This window comes from Alosa pseudoharengus, unplaced genomic scaffold (assembly GCF_046254945.1).
Source record: "Alosa pseudoharengus isolate Yale_2024_CS ecotype anadromous, Long Island Sound unplaced genomic scaffold, YU_APseudo_1.1 YU_APseudo_1.1_scf_3, whole genome shotgun sequence".
Taxonomy (NCBI): domain Eukaryota; kingdom Metazoa; phylum Chordata; class Actinopteri; order Clupeiformes; family Clupeidae; genus Alosa; species Alosa pseudoharengus.
Window position 1 is genome coordinate 28,570,419 of NW_027468718.1, and position 27,020 is coordinate 28,597,438.

The following is a 27,020-nucleotide window of genomic DNA, read 5'->3' on the forward strand; positions in this document are numbered from 1 at the left end:
GTGTTCAACCATCAAACCATGCAGGGGCTGACACGGACTACAGAAACCTTGAGCAATTCCCCCACATAATTCTGAGGTTTTAAGTTGAGAAGGAAAAACTCTGGAGATTTAGCAAGAAAATTGTTCCCCACTGCATGACAGCTTTAATCTACACTTCTGCAGACTTTCTGATTTAGGGAGTATGTTTGGCTCTTGAGCAAACAGAAGAATCTGGGCAAGTGTCCCCACAGACAGCCCCTGTACTCCTCACAGCAGAGTGAAACAGCAGTGCAGTAGAATGCTGGATGGTTGTATGAACACATGCTCACATTAAGGTCACATTAGATCCAGGCAGCATGCACATGTATGTTGCCACGCACAAAGATACACTTACACACACCCACACCCACATGCCTGTACAGACACACACACACACACACACACACACACACACACACACACAAACAATCCTTGATACAGAAATGTAGATCAACCCACATGTGGCCACATTCTTACAAACAAAGACATACCCCTACATACTCCGTCACACACGTCACACACACACACACGTCACACACAGACAGACACACACACACACACGTCACACACACACACACACACACACACACACACACACCTTTGCTGCCTTCCTCGCTGGCCATGCTTGGGACTCCCTGCGGCTGCACGTGGGTTCAGACTCAGAGTCGGACTCGGCCAGGTGACCCGATTCGGCCACACGCTTGCAGACGTAGCCACAGTTCCTCTCCAGGACCGAGCGCAGCCCATCAAACAGAATCATGCTGGTGGTGCAGCCCATAGCTCCACCAACTCCACCAGCACATCAGCACCAACCCCCCCAACCCCCACCAGCCCCACTAGGACTCCCCCCTCAGCAGAGCCGCCGGTCCCCGGAGCCAGGATCCCTCAGCAGGAAGCAGCACCTGCTGCACCTCCCATCCCTCAGCCGCTCCCACTCCTGCTCCTCCTCCTCCTCCTCCTCCTGCTTCAGCCCCGGAGCTCAGTTCCAGCTCAGCTCAGCTCGGCTCCAGCACGGGGCTCCGGCTCAGGCCAGCGTGGAGCAGAGGAGATGGCAGCAGCAGAGAGCAGGGGCGAGGCTACCGACTGATGCCACGGCGCGCGCAAGAGTGTGTGAGGAAGACAGAGAGAGAGAGAACGGGAGGGAGAGAGAGAGAGAGAAAGGGAGGGAGAGAGGGAGGGAGAGGGGGAAGTGGGGAATGAGAAATAGCTGAGAGGGCGAGTCTGAGCAGGATGAACTCCTCTGGAGAGACACAGAGATGAGGGATGCTGAGAGGGATGCTGCAGCTTCAGCCAATGTTAAGCTTCCACCCCCCCAAGACACACAAAACATCATACACAAAACAAAAATCTCTTTCTCTCTCTCTCTCTCTCCCACTCACTCTCTCTCTCTGGATATCTCCCTGTTTCACTCTCTTCTCTTCTTCTCTTGTGCTATTTCATTCAGTCTAGCTGACAGGATTTCTTGCCTTTTCTTCCTTTGTCTTCACTTGTGGCATTTGGTCTGTAATTCTCAAAGACAGCTTTCAAAACCCACGTTGACCTACTTTCATTTAACCTCTACTGACATGTTCAATGCTGGTCAAATTAAACATTTTATTTTCATTCATGTAAAAAACTAACACCAATCCTGTCAGGAATGAGAATTTTCCCTCTGCAGTAAAACCAGATTGTCCAAGCCTTTTACAATTAACCTATTTAAGTCCTGTTTCGCTTCCAGACAGATCTGCTTGTCATTATAATTTTGCAATAATGTCAGAAATGCCCCCTCGCAGTGAAGCTTTGATGATTTGGAGCATGTTTTTGCTCAAGGCAATCTCATATTTACAAAACATGCCACAGACATGCAACGACTTAAGCATTTTATGCAGAGACATCAAGCAGTGACTATTTCTAAATAAAACATTAGCTTGTGGCCAGATCAGGAAAAGCTGTGCTTGTGGTTTTGCCAAGTGCATAATAATTTGGGAGGGGGCTCAACGAGCCACACATGAAATATAAAAACTTAGTTAATAAGATGACTGCAAAAAGGGGTGAATTGCTCATTCTCATACTCACATTAGCACTGTTATGACAAACCTTGTCCACAGTGATCCACAGGGAAACGTAGCTGTACTAAATGCCAAAGAGTTTACATTATTAGATTGTTCATTAAAGAGAGAAAGAGGGGAAAAGAGAGAGAATGAGAAAGAAAGAGACAGAAAGACAAAGAAAGACAGAGAGAAAGAGAGCAAGTGTGTATTGACAGCATCTGCTGGTCTGCTGGATGACACACCATATCCTGATTACGGGTGGGGGTGGATGTAGCAGTGGAGGTAAACTGAGAAACAGGACACTGTCTCTCTCCATGTCCCCCAGTCTGATCTGGAATACCTTCCAGGGGTGCGTTTCCCAAAACCATAGTTGCTAACCTGTTAGCAACTTAGTTGGTTGGCAATGGGAAATTACACTGCAACCAACAAACTTGCTATCTTAGTTAGCTATAGTTTTGGGAAAAGCACCTCAGGATAGCTTTCTGCTCCTACTGTAGACATGCACAAACAAACAACCATACTGCACCACACCCATCCCATCTGCTCCAATGCAGTGTGGAGAGCTCAAAGCCTGCGACAACCATTAACATTGATGACGAGAGCTTAACATTTCATCAGTGGAGCTTTAGATGGATCTAAATGAGCCTGGAAGTCATTTGTTTTCAGAAAAGTTCACATAAAGATAGCTTACATTACATTACTTACTGTACATTAGGTGACATACCTGTTTGTTATTCCTACTGTATGTATAACTGTATAAGTGATCCTATGGTTATTCAGTGGTTGAGGTATGCAGCTAAATGCAGGATGTGATATGTCTACCTGACAGAATGCCTTGGGCCAGTGCACTGCCTGGGTAATGGGTAATCCACTGTTGGCTTCCCTATAGGGGTCAAGGAAACTGTTGAAAGGTCAAATATACCGCTATTATGCTTTAGTGCAATTTAGCACACCAGTAGTGCAGGGCACTTATAGCATATCCTATCTTATTCAACGTGTTTCACACCTTCAAAAGCAACTCAACATGCACAAACCTGAACGACAGTGATTGGGCCAGTGTTAGTGTTTGGGCCACTAACACCAGTTCTGCCATCTAGTCTGTATCTTTATACTTTATAGCGGGTGAGGACACTCATCTCCTAACAACACAAGATGGCCTGTTTTCCTCCAGCTGGCTTCCTGGAGAGAGTTGATGGGAGCAGCAGAGAGTGGCTTCTCCCTCCATGTGCATCCCACCAGCCAGCCAGTCAGGCAGGCAATGGGGGCAGTGGTGGGACTAATGTTATTTGCAGGGTTCAGTAAGAGAGCAGGGGGCAATAAAGCAGGGCCTGAGCCCCTTGCCCCCCCCCCCTCTCTCCACTCCTCTCTTCAGCTGAAAAGTGCTTCCTCAGGCTGGCTGCTCAGCAGCTCTGCTCGCCTCACGAGGAGCATGAATATTTCAGCAGCACTTGACACACTCACCTACATTTGATTCGGAGGTGGGGCTGTGGGGTAAAGGCAGCTGAGATGGAGAGGTTGAAGGAAGCATACATGAGCAATTTCCCTGCATTGATTGTTCAGAAATAGATCTGCTCATCAATCCCCCTGGCTGTTCCTGCCTGTGGAGCCCATCTCTCCGACCCCCCTCATGAATAAAGCCAGCAGAGGAAACGCTACTGATATAGTGCTGCTATAGGCAAACTAAATCAACCTCTTTTTATGGACCCTGCAAACAAAGGCACACAGAGCACTATCCTGACATGCCATAACAGCATGATAATCCAGTAGAAGGCCCATCTACTGATATATCATAAGAGGCTGTTATAAAGTGTTATAAAGGAACTCCATAGTAAATATAACACAATATCCTGAGGTGATAGACGGCTCACGGCTCGCTCACATTCACACACATTTCCTCTCCTTTCAGTGCATTCACAAAAACTCACAATTCATCCCCAAGGACCTGCTGATAGCTGAATGACACTGAAGAAAGAGAACTAAAGCAGGTATAGTGCTGTTTACACACGCACACCGTGATTCATCACCTCACACTGGGGTACAGTGTGACTCAGACGCAGCACAGACTCAGAAGGGCCTGCCTCGGGGGGGCAGATTCCAACCCGTCCTGTACAGGCACGTCTACAGAGCGGCCCCCGTGCAACATATACGACACTCAGCCAGCAGAGAGAACTACAGCCAGCCGAGAGAACTACAGCCAGCCGAGAGAACAGCCATGTGTTGACTAGGCCACTACTGCGCTCCATTAGCAGCAGTCATGTGCCTCACTGTGATCCTTCATTTAAACATTCTTTGGATTTTTTTTGTCCAGTTTCGGTGGGGCGTCTCGGACAGCTACTAAAACAGTGTGAGGGGCGGCTTCCCCTGGATGGGGGCTGTTCAACTCCACACAGCGGCAGGGGTAAAGTAACACTAGTGATACCTACTACTGTACCATTAGTCTGTCTGTCAGCAGAAGCAGAGCACATAGACGTCTGCATTGTCAATTCTAAATGAGAGGAGTGATCGAGGAATCTTTCCTAACCAGGCATCTACTCCCCTCCCCCTGTATCCTCAGCATTGATAATCAATTGTTTCCTGAACCCTTCCCTGGACGTGACGCTTCCCGGAATGAAGCCCCCGGTGACCACCCCATCCCCACCCCCACCCCCAACCACCCACCCACCACCCCATGTGTGCACTGATGACCACATGGACTCAAAGCCCTTGGCAAAGCAGGGCAGCTGAGGACTGCAACACAATATAGGCTAATGAATAACACATACATATGCTGGAGACCAACTCAGAGGTTGACACCCCAGCCATAAATACCTCCAGCACAGCAGCAGTGGCAGCAGGAGCAGGACCAGTGATGGTGCTGACGCTCCAGGAGAGAGGAGAGATGGGGAGGAGAGAGGGAAGAGGAGAGAGGAGAGATGGGGAGGAGAGAGGGAAGAGGAGAGAGGAGAGGGAGGGGAGGAGAGAGGGAAGAGGAGAGATGGGGAGGAGAGAGGGAAGAGGAGAGAGGAGAGATGGGGAGGAGAGAGGGAAGAGGAGAGAGGAGAGATGGGGAGGAGAGAGGGAAGAGGAGAGAGGAGAGGAGAGAGGGAAGAGGAGAGAGGAGAGATGGGGAGGAGAGAGGGAAGAGGAGAGAGGGGAGGAGAGAGGGAAGAGGAGAGAGGAGAGATGGGGAGGAGAGAGGGAAGAGGAGAGAGGAGAGGGAGGGGAGGAGAGAGGGAAGAGGAGAGAGGAGAGGGAGAGGAGGAGAGAGGGAAGAGGAGAGAGGAGAGATGGGGAGGAGAGAGGGAAGAGGAGAGAGGAGAGGGAGGGGAGGAGAGAGGGAAGAGGAGAGATGGGGAGGAGAGAGGGAAGAGGAGAGAGGAGAGATGGGGAGGAGAGAGGGAAGGGGAGATATGGGGAGGAGAGAGGGAAGAGGAGAGAGGAGAGATGGGGAGGAGAGAGGGAAGAGGAGAGGAGAGAGGGAAGAGGAGAGATGGGGAGGAGAGAGGGAAGAGGAGAGAGGAGAGGGAGAGGAGGAGAGAGGGAAGAGGAGAGAGGAGAGAGGGAAGAGGAGAGAGGAGAGGGAGGGGAGGAGAGAGGGAAGAGGAGAGAGGAGAGGGAGGGGAGGAGAGAGGGAAGAGGAGAGAGGAGAGATGGGGAGGAGAGAGGGAAGAGGAGAGAGGAGAGGGAGGGGAGGAGAGAGGAGAGATGGAGAGGAGAGATGGGGAGGAGAGAGGGAAGAGGAGAGGAGAGAGGGAAGAGGAGAGATGGGGAGGAGAGAGGGAAGAGGAGAGAGGAGAGATGGGGAGGAGAGAGGGAAGAGGAGAGAGGAGAGGGAGGGGAGGAGAGAGGGAAGAGGAGAGAGGAGAGGGAGGAGAGAGGAAAGAGGAGAGAGGAGAGATGGGGAGGAGAGAGGAGAGAGGAGAGGAGAGAGGGGAGGGAGGGGAGGAGAGATGGGGAGGAGAGAGGAGAGATGGGGAGGAGAGATGGGGAGGAGAGAGGGAAGAGGAGAGAGGAGAGATGGGGAGGAGAGAGGGAAGAGGAGAGAGGGGAGGAGAGAGGGAAGAGGAGAGAGGGAAGAGGAGAGAGGAGAGATGGGGAGGAGAGAGGGAAGAGGAGAGAGGGGAGGAGAGAGGGAAGAGGAGAGAGGAGAGATGGGGAGGAGAGAGGGAAGAGGAGAGAGGGGAGGAGAGAGGAGAGATGGGGAGGAGAGAGGGAAGAGGAGAGAGGGGAGAGGGGGAGAGTGCAGGGACAGACAGTGGGTGCTCTGGCTCTGTACTGGGCTGTTGAGATGAATAATTCAAAGCGATTCATCTGCTGAGTCACAGAGGGGCCCCCACAACCCAGAGGCCTCTCGCTTCCTGCACCCGCAACGTCAGCAGCTGGCCCTCACAAGCACCCCACCACCCAGACCTCATCTACCCCGGACTACACCAATAGAGGCTCTATCAGATAAGTGAGTACTGTAAGTGCAGGTGAGAGTGGGCCAGAGGAGTGCTGCTGCATCATAGTGAATGGAGTGGTGCTCTGGCCACGCCACAAGCTTGTTTACCCTGATTGGGAAAAGGAAGCATAAACAGTGGAAGTGTGTTGTGCTGAACACTTGAAAACTGCCAACGAAGGCACTTCTGGTGCGGTAAGGACGGGGGATTTTCACCAGTCCACTCGCCCTTGTGTAACATACAAGTGCATCCCAAGATAAACAGCCATATGAAAACTAAGATCTACTCAGACAGCAAGTGCTATTTCTGTACTTGATGACTGATCCCCCGCACGAAATCTGCAGAGCTGTTTTCAGAGAAATTGGGATGAGCCAAGGTCACCAAACCGTGTTGACTGGGAGTATGGGTGGAGTGATACATCCGTCATCAGAACAGGAACTGCAACTCTAAGAAAGGGGTCTTTTCCTTCTCTCTCCTCACAGACACTTCAATTGCATCTGTGAACACCTCCTGCTCCCCTGGCATGAGTGTGTGTCGATGCATCACCACTGCTCTAATTAAATACTGATGACAGTGATTCAATCTACTAGCGACACAATCATGGCTGCAACCAAGGGAGTAGGTTTGGTCTCAGCTTTGGTGGGGACACATCCCCAACTCCTGTTGTCACGATACCAACATTATTGTTTCAATACCAGTAGTAAGTGAAGAATCTCAATTTCTATACTTTTGCGATTTTTTAAAATTTGATTTGGTTTGTGTGATTTGTGAGATCATTCACATCAGTGGTAATCATTTGATTGACCCTCCACACACACAGACACACACACACACACACACATAGAAAGTGATGGTTGTCATAGGTTTCTATTTCATATTTTGGAATTCATATAAACTTTATATTGTTAATTATTTATAGTATTTTATGATCTGCATAATTACTAATAGCTAAACATTTTTAGTAATTTGAATACATCACATTGATATTTAAATGATTAGGCTACACTCGTCTTTAATATCATCACATCTGTGGTGTGTAGGCTAAATCTAATTGAGTGCCTGTCACTTTGAGTAGAACGTGAACGCAATTAGCTTTCAGTCTCACGGTTTTAGGCTAGTGAAAAATAGTTTTCGCAAGGATATATGGATTCAATTAATCATGTTTGCTATGCCATTAGATAAAATAAATGTTCAAAAATCTAACAAGTCAAAGAAAATCTTTCTGGGATCAGATCATAGAAGAGATATCTGGTGTCTCGCAATGTTCATTTCTATGAGTATGGAAATGCACCATAGTTTATCTTTTATTTCTTTGCATTGTGCAGGCTACATTCACAAATACCTTAGCCTACATAAACAGAATATAGGAACAGGAAAATGTATCGGATCCATTGTTTATTGCGACTGCAAGATTGGTAGCCCACTTAAGTCAGTGATGGTGACTTCTATTCTGTGCTATAGCCTATGCGACTGTCCGTGAGGAACACCCTTATTCAACATGACTCCTAACTTTGGTTGAAAGATTACAGAAGCTAGGTTTAGCTGTGACAATATCCTGGGTAATATCCTAACAGCTAATGATTTCACACAGTAAAATCCGCATTTGAAAGCCTGGTCACCAGTTGCCAGTTTGTATAGTTATTTTGCCTACTTCGACTCTGCATAATGAAAAAGTTTTGTATGTCCCCTTTCTTCTTCTTGGGTGGCATAGCTGATCTACAAATCACAAAAAGGCAAACATGTACATGCTGAAGGGCAAATGGAATAGCAAAATGTTTTACTCTGGCCTTTTATGGGGTATGTATTGGCAGACAGCCCTGGTAACTTACTGTTGTCGTTGACACACACGCTCGCTTGACTGCCAGTGCAATGTGACAGTCCGTGCGTGTAGCGGGCGTGTCCGATAACCCTTCCCCCTAGGTTTTTCAGCCAATCAAATGACGACGTTTCTTGTACTGTCATGCTGGCTGTCGGATTGATCAGCAGCACAAATGAGTTCGCTAAAATATTGGTGGGGACAGTTTTGTCATCTTAAAATGTTGATTAGGACTAGTCCTTAGCGTCCCACCCTAAATCTACGCCCATGGCTGCAACCTTGAATAAATACTCCTCCATAATGCAGCATGTAAATAAGTCTACTCTATTGTTAGACACTATTTATTACACAGGCTCTTGTGATCGATCCCACTTAGCAGTCTGAGTGACGGGGCAGTGACTGGAGTCACACACTCTGGGGAGGGCCGTGTGATAAGTAAGTATAAGTATAAGTATATACTTTTTTGATCCCGTGAGGGAAATTTGGTCTCTGCATTTATCCCAATCCGTGAATTAGTGAAACACACTCAGCACAGAGTGAACACACAGTGAGGTGAAGCTCACACTAATCCTGGGGCAGTGAGCTGCCTGCAACAACAACGGCGCTCGAGGAGCAGTGAGGGGTTAGGTGCCTTGCTCAAGGGCACTTCAGCCGTGCCTACTGGTCGGGGATCAAACCGGCAACCCGCTGGTTACAAGTCCGAAGCGCTCACCAGTAGGCCACGGCTGCCATTCTTCTTGCCCGCTCACTCTCCAGCCTGTCTGGATGGCCGTGCCAGCTGGAGCGCCAGTGTGCCACATCTGGAGCGTGTGAGCGGTGTCACTGGCCTGTAAACAGTCCCAGATCGCATTAGGCCTGCACACTGACGCCGAGTGTGTTTTAGGCAGTGTGCTGTCAGGCTGTTTGAGGGAAAACAATGGGCCGCAGCTCATTACACAGATCAAAGCTGCCAGCACATGTGGCCAAAACGGGTCAGGGGGTTTCCACTTGGTTCCAAAACTTGTGTGTGGGAGTTTGTGTGTGTGTGTGTGTGTGTGTTTGTGTGTGTGCACATGTGTGTGTAAAGAGGGTCTATGTTTCAGGAGGAGTTGGCAGCACATCTGAGGGCCTTCCAGTTCAGAGGTTATACCCACAGCTGGTTGGAATGTCCAGGCTCGGGGTGGGGGAGGGGGGGGGGGGGTGCAGTGTGGGGACGGTGGTCACAAAGGTAGCAAAGCAGATCTCATCCCCCCTCTCTCTCTCCCCAGTGCGGAGGGCGGAAGGAGAGGGCCACAGCTGAGAGACCCCGGGGACGTGCAGATGTGGACGGGGGGAAGCGGCTGCTTCCTGGAGTTGTATGGCTTATGTCACAACAGGCCCTTCTTTTCTGTCCACTTTCCACTCAAACCCTGTGAACTTCATCAAAAGAGGTCACTTTCTCATCAAAAACTGCGGTCTCTGATGGCATGCCTGGCTTCACCAGAAGAGTGGTATCATTTAACAGCAACCCCTAATTTCTGTGCCTTACAACCTCAAAGCAAGGCTGGTCCATAAATGAGATACTTTTCTGTTACAGTGAACAGTTCAGTTTGTGTTACAATGAGCACAGGTGTCTGCCACCACAGGCACTACCATATGGAGATCCTTTCAGCTCCTCATTCATACACAGGAGAAAAAAAGGCCTGACTTTGACATGCACATAAGGACTTCATCAGACAAAGCCCTTCTTTCAAAACAGTAGCGGACACCAAGGTTACCTAGGCCCTCAAAATGGCACTTCACAAGTCAAAGGGGCCACATCCGCTTCCCCTGTGCTCAGTATTTTGGGGATGGTTTATTTATCCCAAGAGGAGAACTTAAACCTACTTTTCATGAGGGACACTTTTTCCTGTGCTTTGAAGCATTGCCACCAAGACCAGCAAAAATAACACACATGCAAAAAAGTGTACATGTGTGTACTCTCTTCCCAAACACAAACCATAAACCGCACGCACACACACACACACACACACACACACGCACACGCACACGCACACGCACACGCACACGCACGCACACACACACACAGGTGAAATGCACACATACACACAGGCATGCACTTTTTAAGATCAAATTCTGCCGCTGTCCTTGTTTTGCTCTTAGATCCAGTTTTGCTTGAGAATGGAAACAGGATGCTGTGTAGTGCTTTGTGCCAGTGTCAACAGATACGCACCTCATCCTCCTGTGCCTTCTCTTACCCCTTCCCATAAACCCCCCCCCCCCCCCCCATTATCTCCTCACCCAGTTCTTTTCCCTCTCCACTCCTCACTGTCACCTACTGTCTCCTCCTCCCTGGCAAGCTCCATGTTTCCCTGACGAGCACTGCTTGGAGCTCTTCCCAGGCTGTTCCCAGATCAGCTGGCAAACTGACTTTCTGGAAGCAGCCTGTAAACAATAAACTCAAACACACTTATTCAGTCACAGGTGCTATTTATGCCAACAACCTCACATGTATCAACATTTATCTATATATCTACACCAATATATACCGTCATGTGTGTAGGAGTTCCTCAGTAAAAAAACAATTAAGTGATATCCCAAAGAAGCCCCCTGGGCTGCAGCAGACACATCCAGAGTTGGCTATAAGTTCAGAACCTGTAGAGTTCATCTTAACAACAGACTTTATATACCCGGCAACTAAGGAGGTAAATATTATGATTGAGTGTGACTGTCAGATTCTCCCCAGTGTCAGCCCACTGTTGCATCATATCCACAATGAGCTCATCCACGGACGGGCCTCAAGCAAAGCAGCTACTGCCCTCTGTAGGCGGCTAATAATACTGCACCTAAAAACCGGTCTAGTCTTTGAGAACACATCTCAGTACTGGGATGTGGTTACTACTACACTCACTGAACACCACTACAAGGAAGTCTACAGGTGAGATAATACGTATTTAGTCAGTGGTGCTTGTATCATTTTCATCCTATCGCATCAGCAAAAAACTGGTTTGACTACTACCTGTATGACATGTTGTCAAGGACTTGAATTTAGAAGAAGTGTCGTGGCACACTCAGAACTTCAATATGCAGTTATTTATTAGACCAACGTTTCGGCTTGAGCCTTCATCAGGGTCATTTTCACATACAAAACAAGTCATTCAGGATTCCTTTATGTCACACATGAGTCTCTTGTCAAGGACAACATGCTCTAATGTTACTTAGCTGGGCCAGACATCATGAGCTGAAAACTGATAACATAGCATCAGTTGCCTTGTATAATTTCAAAAGAAATCTGCCCATGCCGCATAGCACTGCTCCCTAGGTTACACATATAGTTGCAGATTAATACCAAAGTCTACATAAGACAATATCACTGACAAGTCACTAAACTATTAGACTCGTTTGCATTTGCATTGCATTGCATTTAATATGTTTCATGTTGAGTGCTTGATATTTTACTGTATGCAAACTATGTGATGATGGTGATGATACATAATCCTTATTGGATTGGATTATTAAGAAATGTGTGTTAATGTTTTGGTTAAAATTTGTTGTGCTTTGACAGTTGTCTTGGTAGGTTGGAATGAAAATTCCCAGAAAGTCACACTTTAGACCATTTACTGACAGGCAGCATTTGGTCAACATCTGAAATCCTTCTCAAACTGACCAAAAGCGGATCAATGGCCAGAACACTGAAAGCATTGTTAGCCGGTCCAAAACCAATCTTTCAGATGCCGCGGGACAGAGAGAGAGAAATATGAATACTGTATTTGCACATTTCACAAAGCTGACGACCACAAACTACTCAGAATGGAGAAAAAAGAATGGCCACAATTGCCAGAATCCAGTGGAAGTCTCTACAGCAGCATAAAGTACATCAAACATGGCCAGAATACCAAACAACCTCAGAGAAATAAGACAAGCCATTGATAGCATTGTGTTACTGTGCATAGTCTACTTTTGCAAAAACATTGACACACATTCAACCATTTTGAATCTCGGAAATTCATAATCCCATATCAGGTTTTCACAGAGCGCTGGCGATGACTGACACAACACTATGCTACATCTCTCTCACCAGCAGAGGCCTGTGAAGACAAACAGACAGGTCGTGAATCACTCACTGGGTCTTTCTAAAGGTAAAGAAAGTTGTAAAGGTTCTAGAGGTTGGCCCTGGCAAAGACAAGATTGCGGAGAGACACCTCTCCATTGATGAGCAGCTTCAAACAGTGTGAATCTGAGGAGTGTGTGAAAGGGGAGAGTGATAGTGTTTGTGGAGGGAGAGACAGATGGACGAGCCCTGGAGGCTACGCTCTCTCATACCTGAGATTCCTGTGGCCTGCGGGGCATGGCACACAATAGTGGTAGGAGCATCACCACTCTAAATCACCAGCGCTGCTCACTAGACCATGGCCTGCAGTCAGGGAAAACCCCCAACACGGACACACACGCACACACACGGCCTGGTAGTGGGGTCTTGAAGGGATCAGCTGCAGCATGCTACCGCTCTCTTGGGGGCCGTCAGCGGTAACTACAAGTTTGTGCCTGCCCGGCTTACATGCCTTTATACTGCAGTTCATTCATAACACCCCTCTACACACACACACACACACACACACACACACACACACACACACACACACACACACACACACACACACACACACACACACACACACACACACACACACACACACACACACACACACACACACACACACACACACACAGACAGACAGACCACATTCCTACAGGCGTACAGTTTTAACACTATGTAACTGCACTCCAGAGATTCTATATAAAGTACAAAGTTCAATATTTGATTGACAAACTGTGAATTGTATTGACTCAGTGTACAGTAACTGGAGCAGCACTGGGACACATAGACGGACACATGCTGCCGCCAAACGGACTACACACGGATTATATACAAACTCTTTTACTGTCAATGGAAAATAAACACAAACAACACAATAGCGAATTGCATATCACTCTTCTGTGAGATTGGACAAATAACACCATACAGTATCTAAATACGATTAGATCGAGGCCATCCTCACAACCCTATTAACACGGTTGCCATGGATCTAACTTGGTCAACCTGCTGAGCAATATCCTGCCTGACAGGAACTGTACATGTGACCACTACATGATTCATGGCTGTCGAGCAAACAACAGACAATTCCCCTTTCATGATTCAGGTAAACAACCGCACAGTGCAAGGTGCTTTCCATAGTCATATTTATGTGATGTGACTGAGCCTCTTGCGGCAGGAGGAGTGCGTGTGGCATCCGACACGCCCCAGTGTGAAAAAGAGAGTGTGGAGTTTGGCTGTGAGGGGACTGGAGAAGGAGTCGAGGAAGAAGTCCTGAATGGCAGGAAGCTATCGAGGCCCAGGTGGAGCATGCTGGGAGGAAGCCCTGGAGAGTGGCTGGCGGACGGCAGGGGGTTGGGTGGGGGAGGGGGAGGGGGAATTTAAGCTTCTTGACCCCTGCGTCTCCTGAGCCACCGTGTGGACCAGACCTCGGTGGCAGCGTGAAAGTAACACGCCATGTAAAGCCGAGCTCAGATTACTCATGACATAAGCGTGCAGGAAGACAGAGAGTGATGGGGTTTCAGGCCACCTCATCTGCCTCCCATCAGTCTGAGGCACCACATGCTTGCATGCGCCGCTAAAGCTCTGGGTGTGCCAGGCCAGCGTAGGCATGTCCGGCTGTAAAGAAAACTAGCCAAATACAATCCTAGGATGTCATTCATAAAACTCTCACAAATACTCAGTCTTGGATTTGGGTTGAAATGGCATCTTTCAGACACTGCTGGACTTTGTAAGTATCTCAGACTGGGCCAGGCACTGGTGAGGGGCAGAGCTGACCAATGGGTTGTGAGTGGAAGTGGTGGGGGAGCCCTGTGACGACTGTCTAATCTGCCTGGGCTTTTTCCTCCCCTGTAATCAGTGGAAATCCTCTTGAGCTGCGCTCAACGTGTGCGCTTGACAATCGGGGGAAACGGCCGAGGGGGGAAGATAAGGACGAACAATGCCCTTCCACCTGTGCCCCTGCCGCTACCACAGATGCAGCCCTGTGGATGCCCCTCCTCTGGCTCGTCTTGGTGGTTCACACAAACCCCAACCACTAGCAGCAGCAGCAGCAGCAGCAGCAGACAGAACTCTCCCAGGGCACTTGGCTCGAGGCTTATGAGCTGGCCAGCCAAAAGCAATGTGCCTCCGTGGGCAAAGTCCACAAGAGCCCAGTGTGAGAAGGAAATCCACACCGACAGCAGATAGCCTAAGTCCCCCAAACAAACAAAGCGAAACTAACATGGCAAGCGGTGAGTCCTAATTCAGCAAGCACTTGACCTGGAAGGCATTGTCCTGGCAGGGCAGCTCCTGAGGCCAGGCGTTGGCACCGACTGTCCGAGTGTGTTTGCCCAGAGAAAGCCAGTGGAGGGGGAGAGCGTCCCGTCGCATCGCCCCGCTGTATTTCACACACGTGGGTCAACACTGAGGCCTTCTTCGCTCCGCTCTGTCCACACTACACACCGACACGCCCTTCCTGTCCAAGGGAAACACATGTGCACGGGGCAGTATCTCTGTTTTTAGAAAGGTTGTGTCATCTGCGCCTACTCGTTTTCCATTAAGGGAGAGGGAGAAAAAGAAATGCATGGAATCAGCTCACTTCAACTCTAGCCCATCTATCCTAGTGATACTCTCAAAGCACTTAAACAGAAATCATGGTGCAGTGATCCATGGCAGTCTGACGTCATCATTTAAAAACTCTACTGCAGCTAAGCTCTCCAAAACTCCATGTCTTATCCTCATGTATCCCCAGGGAGTGGGCATCTTAACAGTTAACAGCTTATCAATAATAGGTAGAGGGGTCTCTGCACCAGCAGGGGTGATTTATGGGATCACCCTGAGGGTCTGTTGTGATAATTGCTGCAGAGTCTGATGGTGTAAGACCGCGATGGCACCACGGCGCAAGATTTCAAAACAATTCCGAACTCGTTATGTGGAAATCCCCCCTCAGCGGCGAGGCAAATCAACTTAATCCAGTGGCAAACAGCGGCGTGCCGCTCCACTTCCCGCCGTGGGAGGGAGTGAAGGGCCGACTCGCTGGAGCTCTCAGAGCCCTGATGGTCTGTGACGTGCGGTGGTGGTGGAGGCACCTAAAAATATCCACGGCGCAGGAGAGGGCAGACTACTCCTCGGGAGAGATTAAGCGAGTGGTTGGTCAGAGAGGCGCTGAGCTCTTTATCTCTGCGGGGTGCGGTGGCCTCGGGGGAGGCCGGAGGCGGCACGCACCTCTTGCCCTCTCTCGGATCAATCACACCTCAGATGGGCAGGGGAGGGCAGGAGGGTGGAGGAGGAGGAGGCAGGAGGGTGGAGGAGGGCCTGGGTCTCTGTGAGAAAGTGATTTCATGGGGAGCTGCGTTTAGCTACATGGGTAGCTGTGCGTTAGGAAACAGTGCATGTGAGTTGGGGCAGGATGATTGAGTGTGAGTGAGAGGGTGTATGTGTGTGTATGTGTCTGCGTGGGGGGATGGGGGTAGTGTTTGCATGCAAGCATTTTGGGTGATGTAACCAGTGATGAATGTATGTGTGTATGCATACATGTGTGAGTTGTTTGAGAGTGTTTGTGTGTGAGTGTTTGTGTGTGCGTGTAGGAAAGAGTATGAGTGTGTGTGTGTGTGTGTGTGTGTGTGTAGGAAAGAGTATGTGTGTGTGTGTGTGTGTGTGTGTGTGTGTGTGTGTGTGTGTGTGTGTGTGTGAGAGAGTGTGGTTCACCATAGAGTGTGCTCCACCACGAGCAGCAGGGCCGTAGTCACCATAGACATTGAGGGGGACGTGTCCCCCCAATATTCAAATATGACCAAAATGTCCCCCCCAATATACGGACATAGAAAAATAAATAAATAAAACTCTACAGGAAACCAACAACCACCACCATCTGAAATGTAATCAAACATAAATAACGCACAAATTAGTGACCTAGTGATGGTTCCAGAGTGGCCTACACCCCTGAGTGGTTTGACCTGGTGGTTTTCCGTTTTTCTAGGGTGACCTGATTGTGTCCTCTTTTTAGTTTGTGAAAAAGAGGACATAAGAGAAAACACTGCCTCAAAAGGCTATTTTGAACTTATTTGTGAACGGCAGAGAAAAACGCAATGCAATTTCGCTGTAAACACGTTTGAGGCTCTAGAATAACAAAATTCTGGACGATTTGTAAGGTCTCAAAGAGGACATGTCCTGGAAAAAGAGCACATCTGGTCACCCTAGTTTTTCGTTAGTGGCGTGCGCTATCAAAAGCTTCCATTTACTGCACCCTACCAAAGATCCTTGATTACTGTACTAGCTCCGCTTTAACCCTCTCTGATCCTACTGCAGTGAGGTAGGGCTGGCAACACAATTCTCACAAAACTTGTTGGAAAGGTGTAGCACAGGCTAAGGAAATCGCATACATTTTTGGAGATGATCAGACTCAAAGGGAAGTTTGAAACATTGTCCATATTGTAACCTATTCTCGCAATGATAGCGAAAGTGAAAAGTTTTATTTTAAATGATGAATTTGTGCAAGCCTGTGTCATTCATTTCTTTCACATGTCTTACAACATAAATAATGCATTAATATGCTAGTAGTAATACCAGGAATTACCCTGTTTATAGGCCTCTTAGAAATGGTTGTTGCATCTTGCATATTATTTAGATGTGCACTCGATCGCGCATCCATGCAGGCAAAACGTAGGAATCAAATGTGGCGACGGCACACAAGTTGGAAAAAACGTAGTAACAACTTGTTTGTGATTTTTAATAATATTTTTTGCATGGCCCTCAGACCCCACCACAGATTTGGTCCCCCCCAATGTTGACATCATGACTACGGCCTTTACGAGCAGGGCTGATTAGGAGTGAGCCTGGTGGTGGCTTAGTGTTGTGTGAGGGCCAGAAGCACACAGTATACCCGGCTACAGCAGCAGCAGCAGCCTTTAGCACAAGGCTCAGGAGGACGCTGCCTGCATAAGGAAACAGGAAACTCAGGGCAGACAAACACACAGGACCATCTGAGGGGGCTGTGCATCAGTGTGGGTCAAGGTCTAATTGTGTCAGCTGACAGGTGAAACTAAATATTGACCCGGCCTGCTAAACTTCCTGCTAAGCAATACAGGTTGCTTTTGTCCCTTGTGTGTCTTAAGCTTGGCAAATCAGTGCAATTTATATACAATGATGGAGGACAATATGCCAATCACAGCAGTTTAAAACACTGTCAACTGAATGCCTATCAATATGGTAAGGATTATGAATGACTGACTTGTGTCTGAATGTTATAATATAAAACAGCCACTCACTATTTGCCATTAAATCTGACAAACGGTGTAACTTTTGTAAAGATCAGGGAGAGATTTAACACATTATCTAGGATAGGGGCACCATGCGGGTGGGAACAAGGCATGATCCCTTAGTTTCCTTTCGTTCCCAAAAATGAACCTAATCCAAACACAATATGCTTCGCATGACTTCCCCCCTTTACGCACCCTTCTAATGAGACGGGCCCTTGCTGAGTTTGGCCTCTCTCTGCCCCGGCCCACCACGGCTCCTCTCCTCCCAGTCTCCCACTCCCTGATAGCTGGCTGGGGAGCAGGTCTGGGCCGGGCCTGGAGCGGATCTGGGCAGACTACGAGCCAAATCGGTCCTGCAATCAGATGCTGTCTGGGTCTCCCTCTCTCTCCCGATGCCCATGCTTGGAGACTCAGGAATGCCAAGTATGCACCCTGCCTTGTGAAAAGTCATTAGAGTTCATCCACTCTCCCCCTGTGCAACAGGTCCCATGAAGTCTGTGGACAGCCTCACGCCCACTGACGAGCATCTGATAAGAATCACAACGTTACTCCCTAAATCATACCAAAGTCAATAACATACATGCATCATGTGAGCAGAGAGCGGAGAGTTAGGCAGCAGGATTTATTCACATACGTCACACAATCTCTCTGACAGCTGAAAGGCTTCTGTGTGAACATCACGGTTTGAATAACAGACTGAGGATTGATGTAAAATTGTGAATCAGAAAAAAGTTTAGTTGGGCTGTTTAGTCCACTTCAACTAAGGCAATGCCTTGAGTAGGGTAAACACTCTTCACATGAGCCGAGAAAACATTCTAAATTCCAATTTCACAAGAGGGACAGTTGACTAAACATGTCTGAACAATGCGATGAAGTAGTACAAAACATTGTTGCAAGATAAACTGAATTAAATTGCTCCATTTGTTTGTAGTTATGCTGAAACATGCAACACCCACAGGGTGCTGGTTGTGGCAAGTATTTCACCTCATAAAGACTGTCACTCATCCCCTTACCCAACTCCTAAACTGCCCAGCAATCCAGCATATTCTGAGCCCTCACAAAATTGGTCTCAGAAACCCCCCCCCCCCCTCCCCAACATCCTAACCCAGCACATCACCTTGCACTCAGCACAAAACACTTATCATGTCTCCCTAACAAAACATCTCCGCATCGATCGCAGGAGCAGGAACAGACTGTGCTGTGGCCGGCCGGGTGATGATGACGATGATGTTGCAGTAGTCCTGGAAACGGTGCAGTGCTGAGAGCAGTGCCATGGCCATGATGAGGTTATGCCACTGAAGCTTAAAGCCACACTGGCAGATAGATGACACGCTCATCAAAGCAGATTAACCTATTCGTCTAGACTTCTGACTCCAGCTTTACCCCTCCTGTCTGCAGCTCAATACGTCTTTTTTTTCCGTTTTTTTTATTTTTATTCAGCAGCACTCAAAACATTTGAAAAATAATTAACATCAGCATTGCATTGAAGTCGAAAAGCAATCAGTAAAATAATGAAATCCTCTTCTGTTGAGGCCTAAAAATTACTCTAATTGTGTTAGATGACGCGGCTTTGAAGGCACGTTTATGAGCAGAGATTCTGATTCTGCCACTGCCCTTTGCTAACAACAGATCATTTGGGGCAGGGGGCAGGTAGGGGCATTATTACTTTAACAGGGGGAGGGAAAACTCCTGACTGGAGATGAAAGTGACTGAGAACGTGGGTTCTCCTAATACACCTGAGGGCTGCTTGTCTAGGCAAGCAATTAGAGGAAAGATTTTGGTCGGTCTCTCACATACACTTTTACTGCGCTGAGAAAGGTTAACGAGATCACACTGTGGAAAGCTAGCTTTTCTGTTTAGACGTCTACAGGGGAAAATACATTGTTTTTATGGACATTTTTATAGAGCTGGAGCAACACACCTGCCCTCTTAATGAAAATGTTTTCCCCTCAGCCTTTGGCTTTTCCTGTGAGAAACTTCTCTCACACTCCACTACTCCTAGCCTGCTGAAGTCTCCTGTCTCCTAAACCACCAGCCATTGATGAATGCACTTACACTGTGTGGTTCATAGATATATACGGGTGTGGTTATTACATCCAAGTGATTGTTCTGATTCATGGCATGTCCACAGCCTGTGTCACAGGTTTGCAAACTAATTATAGGACTTAACAAGGACTCTACACAAATAGCAAGGCATTGTTCTGTTTGAAATCACTGGCAGCCTCGATGTCTGGAGCAGTAACTTATACAGTTCATAATGATTTCCAAAACTGCACAATGTGAGCACTGATGTATTGTGTGTGTGTGTGTGTGTGTGTGTGTGCAGGTGTGTATTGAAACACATTTGTGATTGGTTGGTTGACAGGCTACAGTCAGCCCCCAATAATGCACATCCGCCTGGTGTTCCTCTTATTCACTTCCTGCATCCTGCCGTGGACATGTGAGCGCCTGCCACTAATGGAGTGCCTGGTGCTGCTGTGGGCAGATGGGCTGTGGGCTAATGGAGCCTCGGGCCACCACATCCTCCGTTGTGGCGGGAACAGGATGCCTAATCATGGCACAGAAACGCACCTCTCACTGGACCATGCGGGACAAGCATCACAAGGAGCTTTCACAAGCTAGGCAGGCCGCGCCCAGGACGTACAGCGGAAGGACTGGAGATCTTAACCGTCCTGGTGCACAGGTGACCATGTGGAGAATTGCACTCTGTGGACAGGTAGCCTATTTATTGAGCCTTCCTGATTACATTAGCCAAATGGAAACCACAGGATGCGAGTTACACTACATTATAATGTACCTTCATCTACTTGCTGCTTCCCCACTGAAATGGTCTTTATTTCAACATGTTCATCATGTCCTTTTTCAGTGTAGGGATGATGACATCCATAGTTGTATACTGTACACACAGCAATACCATGTTTTGAACCAACTTTCTACCATACCAGTGACAAAGGTTCTGCATATATAGGACCAAAACCTCCTTCCCTGAGGAAATTGAGGGAATCTTAGGGAACTTTAAAGGTCAGGCTCTTTGTGGAAGACCACACCATACAGAGAGCAGTCAGACAATATTTGTCATCAGCCAGGACTTTTCAAACAGCACTTGCTCAGAGCGCAGAGGGAGGTGTGAGCCCTGACGCCCTGGCACAGCTTCTAAATAAGTCTTTATTTGGATGGGAGCGCACTAGTCAAACACACGGCCGCAGCAGCAGACAGACAGCCTCTGGTAAAACAAACCTCACTTCAGGCACGCACCTCTCACAGACAGACCCTGGCTAGATGCCTGATCTGTCCCACATGTACACTGTTGGGCTGCAGTTTGTAAACAGTCAGCCTTGGGGATCCATTCTAACCCATTCGGTTTCCCTGCACACCAAGCAAGTATTGTGTATATGGTGTTTGAAATACAGAGAGATGACATGTTTAGATTCTTCTTCTACACTGTCAGAAGTGCAAGGAGTGTACGAAGAGCAAGTCATATGAAAAAGATGCGTAGGATTGAAATGAACAGAAGCCTCCAATTCAAACAACGAGATTCCTTATTTCTTTGTCCAAAATCTCCTTGCAAGAAAGGGCGCCACCCCAAAACCAATACAGGACCCTCACCTCAAACCAAAAGCTATGTACAAGCATTGGGGGATTTCATTTTCTGCCACTTACTATTCCAGTGGAAGTCATCGTATCAAAGACAAACGCAGTTTTAATATGCTGTGGAGGCAAAAGGAAACATTTCCCAGACCAGTGCCCAGCACTTGCGAACAGGAAAACACACAATCTGCCCAGCCTCTTTAGAACTCTGCCACTTTGTTATGGTAACCTCCCCTGTGTTCCATAACAGTCGGGCCCTATCGGAGAGAGCCGTCACAGTGGGCGGTTTTCTCATACACAGTCACAGTCTGCAGCAGTGGGCCTAGAGAGAGAGAGAGAGACAGAGAGTTCTGCTCTATCGAGTTCTCAGGGAGTCCATTGGAAAAATGACATGAGAGGCAGGAAACAGTGGGCACTTCCTGTTTTGGAATGGGTGCCTTTTGGAGCAGGGCCTTTCGTGGAGGATGATCTATTTACAAGCCAAAGACGACTCTATATTGTGGCACTGCGGTACTTGCCCTCAACCCAACAAAAAAATGAACATGACCAAAAGCTTAATTATTTATTCTGATGATTTCTAGACAAAACTCTGATCCCTCCTTTGACAAATGAGTCTGAACTAAATCCTTGTTTACCATAAGCCCAGACTGAGCAGAATTATATAACTAATCGTGACCCTAGACTAAACCGCTTGGGAAATCTGTGAGAACCAAGTGCTGTCAAATCTGTACAGACTCAAGGACTGATAGCTTGGGAGTTCTCATTCTCCGCTCTCATTCCTCATTCTCAACTCTACAGATTTCAAACTGCTCGGATAAAACAATGGTCACTTTGGCTTTGATATAAAAATTCCGCTTGGCTGAGGAAGCTGTAGTCGAAGGCTTAAGAATGTAACTTTTTTTCCAAGATTTTGGCGGAGACCTCTATCCTTGCACGTTTGGACAAGTTCATCTAACTTATTTCATCCACCACAATGTGGAATCCTGCAGCCCGTCTCCGGAGATGAGCTGGATTGGATTGAAACCTCAACAGCACTGCATCCTGCCCAGTTCTGCTCAGACAATATTTATGGCTAGTCTTTTGGGTGTGTTTCATTTAGTGGATTTAATACCTCACCGCATTCATTCACACTGACTCTATAAATCTTGAGTGTTTGGAGAAAATATCTGTCAGTCTGGATTGTTTTTAAAATCCACAGCCATATTTGCCATTCTTGTGTATATCGGTGTGCATATTTTTCCTATACTTTTTTGTACTCAGGTTATATTATATAAAACCTCAGACACAAGCATATTAATATCCGTTTACTTAAAATACCAACTACCTCCTACAGACATTTCTGTCAGGCACATTACCTCCTACAGTAATTTGCCAACTCAGGCAAATAATATGCAATTGCCCGTATAATGGTTGTGTTTTCACGTTCGTTCGGGTTCGTTAGAAAATTAGGATGATTGTCCTGGTGTAAACAAGAGGAAGGAGGAAACGAACACCACACTGCACCAAACAGACTCACTTGTGTACACACAGACACAGGACAGATGCAGCATGGCTCAACAGGGCAGCACTAGTAGTATACAGGACATCAGGTATCTGTGTGCATTTGAGTGGTTGAACCCCGTCCACACACATACACATACAGAGAGAGAGAGAGAGAGAGAGAGAGAGAGAGAGAGAGAGAGAGAGAGAGAGAGAAGGGAGTGGGCCTGATGGATGGTCACATGGGCACCTGCTCTGTGGACTCATGCATTATTAAGCCCATCTGATAGCTCTTCAGCTGGGCACTTCTATCCCCCAAGAGGCCACTGTACTCTCAGCATCTCCTCCCAGACCCTGACTCCCACAGGAGATGCTGATGATACTACAACATGGCCCAGAACTGCTCTCACAGCAGCTACACCATCACACCCTCGTGTCCTCCTGTAAAGCCATTATACTGATGCTGGCATCCTTATCTCCACTCCTGAGACTGACAGAGGGAGGTGTAGGTTTCCTGCTTGGCTCTGCAGCAGCACTGCCGGGAAAACACATGTGGCTAACTGCTTACTGCGTTTTTGTTTTATCCTTTGTTTTGAAATGTTTATATATATCATATATATATATGTTATCATATGTTTTTTATACTTTATAGTCTTTTAATTTATGTTTATGCTTTTGTTTTACCTTTTTAAACTTTATCTTTTAATCTGTTTTATTCTATTTTACATTATTTTACTATATTCATAGAGTCTTGCACACCTGTCTTTGTATCTTAAAGGCACATTGTTTTTGCCTTCCCTGTTCTAACTTGAAAAGCACTTTTGGTCAACTGTCGTTCGTTTAAATGTGCTATACAAATAAAATGACTTGACTTGACTTACTGCCCCAACTACTTTGGCAGGCTGCTAATCTCTCGTGCGTACACCACGGTAACAAACACAAGACCGCAGAGGGGAAAGAAAAGAAAAAAACTGAGAAGACTAGCGAAGATCACATAACACATATCCTTATCCTTATCACCCAATAACCAAAGACCCAACACCAAAGTGATCATCTGAGAAATTACAATCCTCCAAGTCGGAATTCTCAAAGTAATCGAGTTACTCTGCCAACAAAGCTCTCTCTGTCCTTGGCACCATCTTTAGGTCCCTCTCAGCCTGGAGAGGTCACTCCAGTCATCACGTGTCTATTTGCACTGTCTATCACGGGTGCCAAGAGGGCGGCTGGACAGGTGCTGGGAGGGAGGCCGGGACAGACTCAGTTAGTGGATGATGAAGGCAGGCCTAGCAATGAGGGAGAGCGAGTCCAGGTCTGTGTGGCTGACCTTACTGCAAATGTCAGAAGTCCCTTTCTCCTCCCCCCTATTGAGGCAACATAGTCAGCCGGTGAAATGAATGTCACGTCATCTCTGAACCTTTAAGGTTCATGGCTTTGTGATGGCCACATAGGGGTCTGTTGCCTGTTATGAGAGAGGCCGTAGCCACTCGGTTACAGATGGCAGGGTCAATAGTCTGTATCAGAAAAACAGCTAGGCATGATGCTGACAACGCATTGACCTCTGGCAAAGTGGTGACTGAATAACAACTATTTTTAGGTGAGATGGACTGCACATGGAAAGAGAGGAAATATTATTTTGTTATTGCTGATGTGATTTTAAGTCATTGTCCAAATGCAAACGTGAACGTATACGGTCTAAAAGGATGCAAAGGATGGAATAATGATTGTGAAAAATTCACATTCTACAATTGTGGGTGGGCATATCTTTCTTACGGTCTCTCTGCTAAATATAATGGTGGTGTGGCTTACTGATTCCTCCATTAACATGTACAACAAACGCAGAGTCAGAGAATAACAGTTGGTAACTGATCAGTCATGAATCAGTTACATTTAATCAGTCAGATCTTGTCACTCATGTGTCACTGACTAATTCAGTACACTAAGAGGGTGGTAACAGCAGTGTTGGCATCACTCATTTGGGCTGAATAATTCCAGGCTCCAAATCAGCTCCAGGACATAAGAGATTATTGATTCAGTGCAGTTAGCTGTGGAGCGACAAGGCATCAGATTGATCACAATTATACAACTGTCCCTGGCTGATCATTACTGGATGCTTAACTGATGAAATCTGCAATCTCATAATAATGTTGCAACAGCTGGGCAGAGAGGCTGATATTTGAAATGAGCATAGCATAGCATAGCATTCATGTCATGACTACATCATTTTTAGGTTTAAAGGAAGCCTCGTGGAAAAGAAGCATTTCCTTTAATCCAATTTGATGAGACAGAAGGAATGCAACAGGCGGTTTTGTTTCAAGGAATAAACAGTGTTGCAAGAAGCACAACAAATTCAAAGCTGGTGACGGTCATTATGGGATTAATGGCATTCAAGCAAGAAAGACTTTGAGCCGGACCAAAGAAAGTGAGACAAAAGTGGTGGATTCTGGGCCTTTCCACCTCTGCAGCCATACAGACAATAGACACACAGTCAGTGCCTAGTGCAAGGACCCAGAGATCCCACCTCGGTGTCAGTCGCAGACATCTTCACTTAACATTCTGATGAGAATGGGGGCAGGATGGTTATGAAAACCATAACTTGGTAGAGACAACAAAAACACTCTTCCTCCTAGTGTAATAAATCTAAATGCAGTTACATCATGTCCATCAACGTTCTGACATAATTACACATCGTAACAACAGCCAAACCAGACCTTCATAAGGTCTGATGTGGGTTTCTTCACTGCAAGGTTTTGGACACAGCAAGTAAACAATACATTTGTGTTTCCATGCTGGTTGAAATACAATCGAGCTCAACTTGGGGGGATTCTTCACAATCTGCTCTTTATGTTCCTGAATGGGACCCTTCTTTTGCTCCCGGGATATTTACATGTATCATGGGGGAATTCATTACTAACTGTGTGGTGGTCTTGGTCACACTAACATTCCTGTCCCACTTGAGTGTTTCACTAGTGTCCCCACAGATTGTTTTGTTTTGTTGCCCATGTTATGGGACTAGATGCAAGTGTTACTTTTAACTGGGTATGATTAACCATACATGAGACTACAGTCATTCCATCACTGACTTTTATTTAATAGACTAGAACACCATATAGTAGGCTTAGAATAGTAAATTAACTTTAAATGCCTAATCACTGTATGTAGTGTAATATCTGAATGCATAACTACATAATTTCCCCTAGGGATCAATAAAGTATCTATCTATCTATCTAATGCATTAACTACCTTGAATGATTAATTCAAAGTTCTCAAACCTTTGTCTGGCTTCTTTCCAACTCTCAGTTAATATGGGTTACCAGCAACCACACACCAAACAACAGAGGAAACATTCAGCTATGTAAAATTAAACATCAACCACAGCAGGATTATAATAATGTGCTCAGTGTATACTGTCATGTTCAATAGACTACCACTGTGATAAGTAGGGCCTACAGTAGCCTGTTACAGAATAAGTGATAATAACCAAAACCATACCTCAGTAAACTATCTACATAAGATAAGAGTAACACCATGGGATGTCTGGGTAAGATGTAATGATATGTACCTATTAAATTTAATCGTCCCACATACAGGTGACAGCAGTGGGCAGAATGCAATAGTCTACTGCACTAACAACAGACCTTGTAGTTTGTTTAATTTAGTGACACATGGGGCAGCTGACCAGTAGGCTAGGCTACTGTGTAGTCCAATGAGCATCAACAACACATAACATTCGAAAAGAGACCATAGGCTACATACCCAAGTAACAATGGAAAGTGCAAAATGGCTTATTAACTTACAACAAATACTGACGTCCTGACCACCTCAGAGACGCTCTGGCGGAGTTCTGCCGCCGTTCCCGGTTTACTTAGTCCTCTTGTAAATTTCCTTGTTTCCGGGTGCACTGGAGTAGACATGGTCGACTAGACACTGTCATTAATAAGAGTTCAAAATACAAAATAGTTCGTGAAAAGTGACGAGTTTTCAGACACATCCACCGGCTTCCTCTCTTCCGTTCCAACTAGCCTAGCGCGCACCTTGAGTTTGTAACTCTATCATGCTGTTTCAGATTCAGTGCCGACCCTTTAAATTTCATAATGCGGTCAGTTTGCAGAAGAAATAGATAGGTATCCCTTCGATGTGGTCTTTCTCTGACACTTTGATGTCACAACAAGCCATGGTAGCCTCCAAGTGCTGTCACCGGCTCAATGTGGATTCCGCGTCGGCATACACGCTGCGCCAGGCACAGAGCATAATCTGCGTGCCTCGTTCCCTAAGCAGGTCGGCACAGCTCCCTCCCCCCACTAGAGAACTGCCCACGATTTGAGGACTTGCACGATTTCGGCAATACCCGTAGACTCTTTTAAGGCATCTAAACTAGATGGC

The 27,020-nt window shown here is 46.9% G+C and overlaps 1 protein-coding gene across 5 annotated transcripts in view; it reads right to left on the reverse strand.

Annotated features, from left to right (window-relative positions):
- Positions 1 to 26,877, reverse strand: part of LOC143100566 (dedicator of cytokinesis protein 9) — an 80,475-nt gene extending 53,598 nt beyond the window's left edge. For all 5 annotated transcript variants that reach the window (XM_076263858.1, XM_076263854.1, XM_076263860.1 and 2 more), the window contains exon 1: positions 26,435 to 26,877. In XM_076263858.1, coding sequence (XP_076119973.1) covers positions 26,435 to 26,551 — 117 coding nt within the window. In that variant the 5' untranslated portion in view covers positions 26,552 to 26,877. The remainder of the gene's footprint in view (positions 1 to 26,434) is intronic.
- Positions 26,878 to 27,020: the final 143 nt, after the last annotated feature.